The sequence below is a fragment of the Gymnodraco acuticeps genome, unplaced genomic scaffold (genome assembly GCF_902827175.1).
Source record: "Gymnodraco acuticeps unplaced genomic scaffold, fGymAcu1.1, whole genome shotgun sequence".
Lineage (NCBI taxonomy): Eukaryota > Metazoa > Chordata > Actinopteri > Perciformes > Bathydraconidae > Gymnodraco > Gymnodraco acuticeps.
The window spans coordinates 47-13848 of record NW_022991359.1 but is presented as its reverse complement, the minus strand read 5'-3'; the positions used below and the strand labels follow the sequence as shown (position 1 = coordinate 13848).

Below are 13802 nucleotides of genomic sequence, written 5' to 3'. Positions count from 1 at the left end.
GTCCATCTGTCTCATCTGCAATGCGAGCGTGGCTTTATCGAAGAAGGGTCATTTAGGAGCGGCATTTCAAAACAGTGCACAAACGCTACGAGACGGAATTCCCTCCTTAATTCTGCCCTACGCTCCAAAAGGGGAGGGGCCTGAGAGGACAGCTAAATGCACAGCAGTCCATTTTCACCCGGCCCAACAACAAGAGCAAGGCTGCTACCAGAGCATCTTATCGTGTCAGTCACGTTCTGGCGAAACACAAGTCTTTCAAAGACGGCGAAGTTGTGAAAGAAGCATTCCTGGAGGCTACCGATGCGTAATAAAAATAACAGAAGCATTTCAACAGGTTTTTGATATGAAAAAAACTCAAGTTAGATACCGTTATTAATCAGCTGTAAGTTTGAGTTTGTTTGAACTTATTCATTATAATTATTGTACAAAATGGTATAAGAATGCAAACTTAAATTGATTATAGTCTATTATCAATTCAGGTTAAGAAGCTAGTGTTGCTTGCATCCTATTTTAAAAAGGCATTTATTTTTATAATCTACTAAAATGCAACAAAAAAAGGGTTTGATTCTATTAATGTTGTCTTTTTTATTGCACTTTGGCAGCAGATTCCTGAGTAGCTTCAGATCTGAGTTGTCTTATTAGTAAGCCTAATTTATACTTTTGTAGCAACACTATTTTTATATAATGGCAAAGAAAGGGTTCAGAGTCTTTTCTTTTTTCCTGTGTCATATGTGGCAGCACTGTTCAATGTTTCTTGAAAACATGACCCACTGTAGTGACGTGTGAATAAACTCCAACTCTGTATCAACAACACTGTTGTGTAACTTCAGTTAAATACTTGTATGTGTGTAGATTAGAAAGAGGTAAGATAAAGGATCTGCAGTATTTTATGAAGTATTAATCGTACAAACGTCAGTTTTATACAAGTAGAAGTGTGTATTTACCTGGTAGTAGGCTGTCAGTAATGTCTACGCCTCTCTATTTGGACTGGTAGATCTCGGCAGACTGGCAACTTTAAAAGTAGCTCTCGGTTCAAAAAAGGTTGGGCACCCCTGCCTTAGACCTTAGGTTTCCCCAATCACTGTAGCTAGATCTAAGTTGAATGCAACTCAAGACATGCTCTCACCTTCCCCCATCTTCCTTTGTCCTCAAAAACACATGTCAACAGGCCCCAAATCCAGCTCACAGTTTTACCCAAATTATTCCCATTTTAAGCTTATCCATAGTTTGCTAACATGAATAAATACAAATATTTCACTACACCCCCCAACACAAATAGTCAGGCTCAGTGGCGGCGCCAGAGATTTATTTTGGGGTGCTGTGGGGTAGCTTGACGTTTCATAGAGGGTGCTCAAACATTTAGGGTTTACCATTAATGTACCGGTCGCTACAGAGGAATGTTCTACTGCAACACTCCCCACGCAAATACACGGTGTGACTGTTACAATGAAGGCTCGATATCAGCTCACGGCATATAGGTGTAAGCAGGGGTCGAGTGCTATTTTTATAGGTGGTGTGTGGACCTCACATAGGGGGGTCCTCACCTCCTCTAGGGGGGTCCGGGGGCAAGCTCCCCAGGGAAGATTTATTTCTAAATATTGAAGTTAAAAGCATCAATCTGCTGCACTTTGAGAGCAACATGAAGAGATCTATGGATACATCTCTCAACACATATGAAACAGAACTGGAAACAGATTTACTTTTTCTTTATGGATATTTTACAAATCACTCCCTTTTAAACTTTATTCTTGTTTTACTGTCATATAGTATTTCATACCTGTTTTTAATGTATTCTCTTATTTTTTTATAACTATAATGATCATATAAACGTGAGCCTCGGAAATAATTGTTTACATTAATGGTGACCAAACCATTTGAGACCCACTGAGATAACACTGAGAGTCCTTGAGCTCACTGAGCCTCTCAGTCTGACAGGAGAGGACTCTCCTCCACCTTGTTGTTGAAAAAACTCCTTATATCTGTTAGCGTAGCTCGCTAGCACCAGAAGCTAACAACAACAAGCTCCGGTACCGGTGCGCTCTCTCTCTCTCTCTCTCGCAGACGCACACAAAATGGCTCGTTACACACACACACACACACACACACACACACACACACACACACACACACACACACACACACACACACACACACACACACACACACACACACACACACACACACACACACACACACACACACACACACACACACACACACACACACACACACACACACACACACACACACACAGAGCCGAGCTTTAATGAAACACAGAGACCCAGACGTAATAGTACTGTATCATATTATTTTTAAATCAATAATCTTTCAAATTATGATTATTATTATTTTTTTTTTAATCTTCTTTTTTTTTTTTTTAATAACCATTTTTCCTCCTGGTCTCTCGCGCCCTCCACTTTGGGAACAACTGACATATAAGATCATTTCAAACATTTTGAAAGACTTTTCTACACATCGTAAACCTACTGAAGTCCCTTTTAAGAAGATGACCTTTATATGTGTGTATTTTAATGTGCTGCCCCCTGTGGTGCCAGGTGTCGTGTCGGGGAGAACTGGTGGTACCGTGGTCAGCACTGCGAGGAGTTCGTCTCCGAGCCGCTGGTCGTCGGCATCGCCATGGCGTCGGTGTCCGGCCTCCTATTGGTGGCTGGAGGCATCGTCTACTTCCTGTCCAGAACGCTGAGGGAGCGCTACGACGCAGAGGACAGCGAGGACCCAATCAGGTGAGACCTCTGACATCACTTCCTGTTGACAGTCTGAGGGCATCACTTCCTGTTGACAGTCTGAGGGCATCACTTCCTGTTGACAGTCTGCTGAGTAACGTTGTTTCCTGCAGGTTGGGCATCCCGTCTCTGGAGCGTAGTGCTAAGCTAACCGCGGCGCCGGACAGCGGACCGGTGGCGGCTCAGTTCTACCGGCGCTACGATGACGAGGCGCCACTCAGAACCGGGTCCAGAGACCAGAACCAGGAGAACATAGACCAGGAGAACAGCTCTCTGAGCAAAGAGGTACGACTCATAATGTTGAGTCCTGTCAGGGGTTCAGGGCTGAAAAAGTGGTTCCACATACATTAGTAAACTACAGGAAACTGCGGCCATGTTTGTAGTCCTAACCCTCCGACCTCTGTGCTGAGTCATTGTTAATAGACTACAGGACACTGCGGCCATGTTTGTAGTCCTAACCGCTGACCTGTGACCCTGCAGGAGATCCAGGAGCGTCTGAGGATCGTCGAGCTCTGCTCCAGAGATCAGCACTTCGCCGACTTCATGAGACAAACTCAAGTGTGAGTGTTTTCTATTTAAAAAGAGATCTTTTAAAATACATTTATAAAGATGTAATAACTCTGCCTTTACGGTACGTCCACACAGCAGCTTTAGACGAATCTTCCACCGCTTCCAACGCTTCTCTACCCATTGACTTTGAATGGGGATGACGTCACTTTGCCTCGCTTTTCGCCGAACTGCATTGTGGGGAAGCGAAGCGAAGATTTCCAGGATTTTCAGGATTCAAAAGTTGAGCAATGTTCAACTTTTGAAGCTGAGCTGGAAGCGTCAGCCAATCAAATCCCGTTTATGCAAATCTGACAGTAGAAGCGCGAGCCAATCAAACCGCGTGTAAGCAGGGAGAACCAGACCGCAGTTCATTTCCTCATATTCCAAACGAGAAATTACGGTAGCAAATCACCCGGTTCTTTACGACCAGACTATTAACGGGATACAAACCGGAGGAACCAGGCATGGAGGGAGGAGGCAGAGACAGTGGAGGAACCAGGCATGGAGGGAGGAGGCAGAGACAGTGGAGGAACCAGGCATGGAGGGAGGTGGCAGAGACAGTGGAGGAACCAGTCATGGAGGGAGGTGGCAGAGACAGTGGAGGAACCAGGCATGGAGGGAGGAGGCAGAGACAGTGGAGGAACCAGGCATGGAGGGAGGAGGCAGAGACAGTGGAGGAACCAGGCATGGAGGGAGGAGGCAGAGACAGTGGAGGAACCAGGCATGGAGGGAGGAGGCAGAGACAGTGGAGGAAACTGGTAGGTTTTCGCCTGTTTGGGGAGTTTATATTTATATATATTGCTCGCATAAAATCCCCGGGGTTTTTTTGCTTTGTATGTCGGGGGCGGGAGATTCATGTCGGTCGCGTTGCTCGCAAAAAATCCCCAAGCTGTCAGACACGCCCAGCTCCAAGATTTTCAAGATTTTTGAAAAGCTGCTGTGTGGACGTACCGTCAGATATATTATATAAAACATATTTATATTCATTCCGTTTTTCATCAGAAACTGACCTCAGGATTTACGCAGAATTATCTCCTCATGTTTAACAAGTACACACACACACACACACACACACACACACACACACACACACACACACACACACACACACACACACACACACACACACACACACACACACACACACACACACACACACACACACACACACACACACACACACACACACACACACACACACACACACACACACACACACACCAGTGTGTGAGTGTGAGTGTGGTCGCTGTGTTTTCTGTCAGAAACTGAGTCTGTGTTTTGTGGTCAAACAGATTCCTGGAGAAGAGAGGAAGCTCTTCCACATAGACCTCCAGGTAAACGCTCTTATTCTGGAAGGACATATCTACACGCTCTTATTTTGAAAGGACATATCTACACGCTCTTATTTTGAAAGGACATATCTACACGCTCTTATTCTGAAAGGACATATCTACATGCTGTTATTCTGAAAGGGCATATATACATTACATTACATCACATTTAGCTGACGCTTTTATCCAGAGCGACCAACAAAATACAACCTTGAAGAAACAGAATCATAAAGTACATCAGGTTTCATAGAGCCAAACATTTCAAGTGCTACTCAACTGGCTTTAGATAAGCCAGTCCTTTATTAGTATATAAGTGCTTTGTTAATAGTTCTATCGCTCGAAGTGGAGTCGAAAGAGATGAGTTAGTATCATCCTGATGTTGTAAAGCGTGTATCTGCAGCAACGGGTTGTAGCAGCGATGTTTGCAGTGAAGGACAAGTTGTTATCGAGGGTCACACCCAGATTCCTTGCAGTCTGAGTCGGGGAAACAACTGAGGTGCCGATGTTGATTGTTAGGTCAAGAGTGGGACAATCTTTTCCCGGAAGGAAATGCAGCTCAGTCTTGTCAAGGTTGAGCTCGAGGTGATGAGCAGACATCCACTGAGAGATGTCAGCTAGACAAGCAGAGATGCGTGCGACGACCTGGGTCTCTGAGCGGGGAAAGGACAGAATTAATTGGGTGTCGTCAGCGTAGCAGTGGTAATGAAAAACCATGCGGGCTAATGACTGATCCGAGCGAGTTTGTGTACAGGGAGAAGAGGAGGGGACCAAGAACAGAGCCCTGAGGGACCCTGAGGGTCAATAACGTAACCAGATGAGTGATTACAGCGCCCGGTAACATTTTACACACATTTGTATCATACAGATGCAGGACTTGTACACGCCTGTTATCTAAGCAACAGGTCCACACGCACTCTCCATCTGAAACTCTCTCGTCTTATTAATTTAAGCATTTTCTTATTAATTTATGCCAACCTCCCCCCACCAATGCAATACCAGCCGCTCAATGCGCAGTGCAGATTCGGTAATTAATAAATAAGAAGCATTCATTCACAAACTAAATCAGGAGACCTTTAAAGTTTTACGTTCACATCAAAGTATCAGTATGTGTTGTGTTGATAATGGACGAGACCCGCCGAGTCAGCGTAAAGTTGAGACGATCTCTGTTTAATGTCTGAATCTGATAACAGATAAATTGATCAGTTTTACATACATTTCCCTCAGTGACTCCTCTCATTGCTTGGAACGTTTACAAAAAGGGAAGAGGAAACGTGAGGGACACAATATATACAAAAAGTAAAATCACAAAGAAAGGAAATGAAAGTCCTCACAACAATAAACTCCTGAGCACAGCTCTCCGACCTTGCCAGGTATTTAACATTCAATAAAATGAAGAACACAGAATAAAATAATATAAAACACAGAATGTGTGTGATTATACAAAATTAAATTAAATAAACCCCACTGCATATTTACATCTGTTACACTAACACACATGGCAAGTGCAGCAACAGTCCTCGTCTCTGTAATTAGTTCAGTCCGTTGTCCAAAAGTAACACAAAAATATAAACAATCTCATCTATTCAGGTGATCGGGCCCTATATGGCATGCTATCTGCGGTGCTGATTTTCGGATAGCAGCACCCTGTGCTAATTAAACAACTGCAATAAAACAACTACTTCAGACTGAACACCTGCAGCTAAATCTAGGCAAGCAATGCACAATAACCAACAGAACCACATCAGAAATTGCACACAGCTACACGGGCAGTTCAGGCAACAGGTATGCACAGAGAGAAAGGGGTGTGCATTTCACTCACCCCATTTGAAGAGGAAGGCCATTCTCCTGTCTTTCATGGTAGCGAAGTGGTCAATAACAATGTCATAGAACTTCCCAGCGGCCTTTAGGTCCTCCACAACAACAGAGTCAATGGATATTGTGGCTAGGTTGACAAGTCTGTCCTGTCCACACGTGTTCCTCAGATACGTTTTGATCCTTTTTAGACAGGAAAAGGAGCGCTCTGCTGATGTGCTGGTGGCTGGTATCGTGAGCATGAGCTGGAGCAGCTTGTAGACCTCGGAGAGTGTGCCCTGTAGGTCATCCTCAATAAGAAGCTGTATCAGCTCTCCTGGTGGCTTGTGAAACAACCTGTTGTTGTACAGCGTGTGCAGCTCATTCCTTAACTTCTGCTCATCAAAGAATGGATACGTGTTGATCAGCTGAGCCAGCTCACTGCTGGGAAATGCATCAGGGTTGCAGAACGATGTGAATGATGTGTGTTCCAGTATCCGAAAAAAGTGCAGGTGCTCCATATCTGCAAATCTTTGGGTCATGTGCAACACTATGCCGTCAACAATCTGGAAGTAAAGACGCCGGAAAGACACAACCGTTTCCTCGTCTCCTTCTTGGTGCTGGTTAAACCCTTGCTCCAGGTCGTCCCAGCCGCGGCGACGTCGTTTACGTCGGGGCACAGGATCTCCGACTGCTTTGACCGTGTCATCGTAAATGCGACTGAATGTCTCATCTGTTCTTGTGGCTTTGAGAGCGCTGAGAGTGCTCATGATCCGATCCTGGCATTTTTTGATGTCCGCCGTCTTGCTTTGCAGAACCTGGAAGAGTGGTTCTGTGAGGCCGAAAATGGACTGAAAGACTCCGAGCAGGAAGGTGAAGTCAAAATCCTCAAGTTTTTGCTTCAAGGGAGCACTCTGTGCAATGGTCTCTTTGTCCCATCCCGGCTCTGTCATTATCCTGTCAAAAGCGATACAGAGCGACCCGCGTCCTTCATGGATGGCGTGTACTGCGCGGCTTTTAAAATTCCACCTCACAGCAGAACCCCCTGGTACACGCACAGCTCGATCAACTTCAGACAGTAGTGCTGATCTCTTACATGAACGTGAGAAAAAATTGTGGAAGGCATCGAGATTGGCAAAAAACAGTTTGGCTGCTTGGATGTTGTTTGTGCCTTGTGCTAAAACCAAATTTAATTTGTGAGCATAGCAGTGGATGAATAGCGCATTGGGGCAGTGTGCTTTCACTAAAGCCTGAACGCCACCGTGCTGTCCACTCATGCAGCTTGCTCCGTCATAAGTCTGACAAATCAGTTTGTTTGTTGGGCTGTAGTTCCCGATGGCTCTCATGACAACTGATGTTACAGCTTTTGCATCTCTTTCTAAGCTGACATCAAAAAAGCCGAGGAAACGTTCACACACACTGCCTTTTTCATTCACATATCTGATTATGATAGTGAGTTGGCACTTATTGGAGATGTCTGATGTGTCATCCACTTCTACAGCAATGAAAGGAGAAATGTGTATTTCTTTATCAGTCTCATCCTGGATACAACGAGCTATGCTCTCAATTATGTCATTTTGTATGGTGTTTGACATACCGCTGAAGACTGTTGACGATCCCAAGTGCTCCGCGAGTGCAGTGTCAAACTCTGCAAATGCACATACCAGCTCTACAAAATTGCCCCTGTTAGAGCTGCCAGCGGCCTCATTGTGTCCCCTGAATGCTTGCTCTTGACGTGCAAGGTACAGGGCAGCAATGATGAGTTTCCTCAGAATATCCCGGTTCTTTTTTACTTGTTCGTTGTGCTTCTTTGTGCTAATGGTTCTTGCTACATCCAGAGCCTCGTCAATCCTGACGCGTCCAAAAAGCTTTAATTTCACAGCACAATCTATATGATTTATAGATTTACCGTGCCTCTCAATTGCCCGTGACAGGTTGGCAAGATCGATGAATCCTGAAGTTGCCCAAGGATTGTTCAGGGAGCACGAACCCTTGTCAAAAACAAGACATGGCCAGCAAAATAGACGCTGAAGTTTAGCGCTTCCAGTTAGCCACTCCGTGCGGACATAATTGTCCTCATTGAACGTCCGATTAGATCCCTTATTCCTCTGTGTACACAGCTCGAGTGTGGGCATTGTCCTGCCATCTGCTTTAATTTTTAGTTGCTGCTGTAGCGGAAGTTTAGTGAAGTTATGCTTAATTAAGTACGCCAAATCTCCTCCCTCCATAATGCTTCATTTGCTTGATCATTTCTAACGGCGGTGATGACAGTTACAGTATTAAAATTGATGTTGATGTGATTGGATGGCAGTGTCCAATCAAATCGCCAGCCGCCAGCCGCCCCTTCAGCTAGAGGCGGCTGGCTTCCCCTGGCATGGCCCTGACCAATCACAGGTTGGCAGGGGCATCACGTGGGCCTCATCTGATTGGTTAATCCCTCAATTTTTTTTCACCAAGGGAAGCTAGATTCTGCTGGCCTCCTCTCGCAACAGTGAATGCAATCTACTGTTTCACCATGACATCTAGAGGGGCGCTGTTTCACTCTTTGTAAAATACTCAATGAGAATGGGGGAGAGACGGAGAGACGGTCCGGCAGGAACACACAGGAAAGTAGAATTACAGAAACAAAACAAAGTGTTTTTATTTATTTATTTAAATTATAACTACAATCCGAAAAAACAGGGGAAGCCTGGCTTCCCTTGGCCTCCGGGAGAAAACGCCACTGCAGAGGAGAGGGAGGCTGCTTTAGCAGTGTGCAGTTCCTCAGTGACAGCAAGGAGGGCAGTTTCTGTGGAGTGACCTGCCTTGAAACCAGACTGGTGCAGATCCAGAAGGTTGTTCTGATGGAGATAACAGGAGAGTTGTTTAAAGACAGCGCGTTCAAGTGATTTAGACAGGAACGGGAGGAGAGAGACAGGCCTGTAGTTTATAACATCAGACGGGTTGAGAGTGGGTTTCTTTAGGAGAGGGTTTACTCTTGCCTCCTTGAGACTGTTTGGAAAGTGACCAGAAGTTAGAGAAGTGTTGATGAAATGGGTGAGAAACGGTAGAATATCAGGAGCGATAGTCTGAAGGAGGTTTGAAGGGATAGGGTCCAGAGGACAGGTGGTAGGGCGGGCAGAGGTAATGAGGGTGAGAACCTCACTTGGAGAGAGAGGGGAAAAGGAGGTAAGTGTGTTGGTGGAAGGAAGGTCTGGTGACCCAGCGGTGAGTAAAGGTGAGTCAGAAAAAGAAGAGCGAATATCATCAACCTTTTTGTCAAAGTGGTTAACAAAGTCGCTTGACAGAAGGGAGGAGGGGGGAGGGGCTTTGGGGGGGTCCAAGAGGGTGGAGGGGGAATGGGCTTTGGGGGGGTCCAGGAGGGAGGAGGGGGGAAGGGGCTTTGGGGGGGTCCAAGAGGGTGGAGGGGGGAATGGGCTTTGGGGGGGTCCAAGAGGGTGGAGGGGGAATGGGCTTTGGTGGGGTCCAGGAGGGAGGAGGGGGAAGGGGCTTTGGGGGGGTCCAGGAGGGAGGAGGGGGAAGGGACTTTGGGGGGGTCCAGGAGGGAGGAGGGGGAAGGGGCTTTGGGGGGGGTCCAGGAGGGAGGAGGGGGAAGGGGCTTTGGGGGGGGTCCAGGAGGGAGGAGGGGGAAGGGGCTTTGGGGGGGTCCAGGAGGGAGGAGGGGGAAGGGGCTTTGGGGGGGTCCAGGAGGGAGGAGGGGGAAGGGGCTTTGGGGGGGGTCCAGGAGGGAGGAGGGGGAAGGAGCTTTGGGGGGGGTCCAGGAGGGAGGAGGGGGAAGGGGCTTTGGGGGGTCCAGGAGGGAGGAGGGGGGAGGGGCTTTGGGGGGGGTCCAGGAGGGAGGAGGGGGAAGGGGCTTTGGGGGGTCCAGGAGGGAGGAGGGGGAAGGGGCTTTGGGGGGTCCAGGAGGGAGGAGGGGGGAGGGGCTTTGGGGGGGTCCAGGAGGGAGGAGGGGGAAGGGGCTTTGGGGGGGTCCAGGAGGGTGGAGGGGGAAGGGGCTTTGGGGGGGTCCAGGAGGGAGGAGGGGGAAGGGGCTTTGGGGGGGTCCAGGAGGGTGGAGGGGGAAGGGGCTTTGGGGGGGTCCAGGAGGGAGGAGGGGGAAGGGGCTTTGGGGGGGTCCAGGAGGGAGGAGGGGGAAGGGGCTTTGGGAGGGTCCAAGAGGGTGGAGAAGATGGAAAATAGTTTTTTAGGATTGGAATAGGAAGATTGGATCTTATCTTGAAAGAAAGTGCTTTTTGCCTGAGAGATTGAAGCAGAGAAAGAGGAGAGGAGAGCTTGATAGGTTAGGAGGTCGTCACGGTGTTTGGATTTCCACCGTTTCCGCTCTGCTGCCCTAAGGACGGTTCTATTAGCACGCAGTGCATCATTTAGCCAGGGAGCAGGAAGGGGACTGACGAGCCTGCCGAGATGTGAGAGGACAGAGAGAGTCCAGAGTGGATGAGAGAGTAGAGAGGAGAGTTTCTGCAGCAGAGTTTGAAGGCAGGAGTTGGAACGAGTCAGAGGAAGGGAGGGCTGAGAGCACCGACGAGGCAAAGGTAGAGGGGGAGAGGGAGCGAAGGTTACGGCGGACAGGTGCAGGATGAGAAGAGATTAGTTTGTTATGTTTGGAAAGGGATAGAGAGAATGAAATGAAGAAGTGATCGGATGTGTGGAGCGGGTTTACAGAGAGGTTAGAAGTAGCGCAGTTCCTTGAGAATATGAGATCAAGGACATTGCCAGCTTTATGAGTCGGTGGGGACGGAGACAGTGAGAAAGCAAAGGCAGTTAACAGAGATGTTAGTTCGTCTATCTTCCCTGTCTGGAGGTTGAAGTCTCCGAGAAGTACAGCGGGAGGACCAGTTTCAGGGATGAGTGAGAGGAGATGATCTAATTCCTCCAAGAAGTCCCCCAAGGCGCCTGGTGGACGGTAGAGAACAACAATGGTTAGCTGTATAGGATGGGTTACTGTGACGGCATGGAATTCAAAGGTGGAAGGAGTGAAGTTAGGTAGCTTGAAGAGGGAAAAACTCCATTTGGGAGAGAGCAGGAGACCAGTGCCACCTCCTCTGCCAGTTGGTCTGGGTGTATGGGAGAAGGAATATGCTGTGGAGAGATACATGCTCTTATTCTGAAAGGACATATCTACATGCTCTTATTCTGAAAGGACATATCTACATGCTCTTATTCTGAAAGGACATATCTACATGCTCTTACTTTGAAAGGACATATCTACATGATCTTATTCTGAAAGGACATATCTACATGCTCTTATTCTGAAAGGACATATCTACATGCTCTTATTCTGAAAGGGACACATATGTAAATACAAACGCTCTTACTTCGAAAGTTAATGGAATTTTTTGATAAATGACCTGTATGTATTTCCCATGATGCTTTGCAGCCCCCTTCATTAACCCCGTGTTGTTTCTCCGCAGAAAGCCGCCTTCGTTCTGATTGGAGGATCTCGCTGCTCCCCTGGAGGTGACACTGAAACACTTTGGGATTTTATTTTGAAAGGACTCTTTGTGGACCTGAATTCTGACCTCTGATTAGTCGCCTGTCACTTCCTGTTCACTCTGTGTTTATAACCTTCAGTCACTGCTGCTCTTACTCTTATTTACAAACTGCTTTCTGTACTCTTCCTAAAGACTTTATTCTGAAACTTCACTGTTGTTTCTACTTCCTGTTTTCATGTATCATCGGAGAAACCTTTATATATACAGTCTATGGGAGAAACACGTTAACATGTCGTTAGCTTCACGTTAGCTTGTTTTGCTCGGTGCGGCTTCCGTCAGTGCCTTCACGCTCCGTTAGCGTCCGTTAGCGTTAGAATCCGTTAGCGTTAGCTCGGGCTCTCAGAGTTGTGATGTTGGGTTGCAGTCGAATAGTCCAAAAATCAGCTCCTAAGTTCCATACATGCCAACCTTTCCAAATCCAAAAGAGGTAGGTTTGCGCGCGGCAAATGTGCATGCCCAAATGTGCACGCCCAAATGAGGTAATCAGAAGAAATGGAACCCAGTAATTACATGTATAAACTGCATTTAACATATTGCATCATTTTATGCATTTTTCAGAAAAAGTGGTAGTTTGGTAAACAGTGACATCAACGACATGTTTGTAAAAGAATGGGAGATAAATATCCCAAAGTCTCCACATGTTGTGCTTCTGGTCCTCTTCCAGTTGAGACAGATGAAGGATGTGTCAGGACGTAGAACTCCTGTGTGAACATTGGATAAAGCCAGGTTCATGTTCTTGTTTCATGTTGTTGACATATTAGAGTCAAAGGTTTGCACAGAGCGAAATATCTTTGTGTTGCGCCATTAATCAGAAAATACTGCATTAAAAAAGTCATTTCCTGCATTTGTCTACTGATAAAGTGTGATATAGATAATGTACAGGCTTTCAGATTAACAGAGACATTAACGACATGTTGGAGTTGAAAATATCAGAAAAAGTGAAAGAATGGGAAATAAATGTCCCCTAATCTCAAAATAGGGTTATATATTGTGTGTGTATGTGTGTGTGTGTGTATGTGTGTGTGTGTGTGTTTGTGGTCCTCTTACAGTTGAGACACTGTAGGTGAAGGATGCTTCAGGGAAAGACCAAACACTGGATGTCTTTCAGTCGCCAACCTGTGTTTTCGAGACACTGATATTAACGTGGAAAACCCTGCAGGACTCATTTGGGAGTGATTACCCATCAGCCCCGGGGGTAACGCTGCCTTTCCTCTGCACGATGTTTCTCTCTCAGAAACACAGAGGACTGTTAGTATGATGCGATCACAGACACGCTGCAAAGTGGAGTCCAGTGTCCTTGGAGTGTCCTTGGAGTGTCTTTGGAGTGTCCTTGTTATTTGCTATAGTTTGGGAGGATTGAAAGTCGGTAGGGAAAGCCAGCTGAATCGGTGGGCGGTAGAAACATGTCAAAAGCGGTAGGGTTGGCAGGTATGAAGTTCTAACGCTATCGTCTATCCCTTGACCTCTGAGTGAAAGGTCACGGGGTTAAGGGATAGTGGATAGGAGACTTCAAAAGGACTTAGGAGAAGAGACTGCACTTTCACTATCGACGTGTTTATGATGCGCCAGCGGACGTCCTGAATGTGTGTCTGCTGCTGTGGGGAAACTATGGAAACTACAGTTTCCATAGAGGCGAAGCCCCTCCCCTTCCGGGGAGCTCCATGGACCTTATTTAAAAAAAATGATGTATTGAAGTCAATGGAGAGAGAAAGATTATCTTTCCATCCCGTTTGTGCCACGAATTACACATTTGATGTTTGTCAATTTAAAAGATCATTCTTCAAGTAAAAAAAAAGAAAGTGTGGTAAAACTGTGAAGTTACACTTTGTGTGAAACGCTGAACGAACTACATCTCTGCTCTCTCAGAGCAACACACGTCACTAAGATGGCCGTCA

General features: G+C 46.6%; 1 protein-coding gene across 3 annotated transcripts in view; it reads left to right on the top strand.

The window, feature by feature from the left end:
- LOC117562795 (interphotoreceptor matrix proteoglycan 2-like) overlaps nucleotides 1-13455 on the top strand; it is a gene marked incomplete at its 5' end in the record, with an annotated part of 36442 nt that extends 22987 nt beyond the window's left edge. For 2 of the 3 annotated variants that reach the window (XM_034240692.1, XM_034240690.1), the window contains 5 exon segments: nucleotides 2556-2744; nucleotides 2858-3029; nucleotides 3225-3304; nucleotides 4586-4627; nucleotides 11827-13455. In XM_034240692.1, coding sequence (XP_034096583.1) covers nucleotides 2556-2744; nucleotides 2858-3029; nucleotides 3225-3304; nucleotides 4586-4619 — 475 coding nt within the window. 3 annotated transcript variants of the gene reach the window in all.
- Nucleotides 13456-13802: the final 347 nt, after the last annotated feature.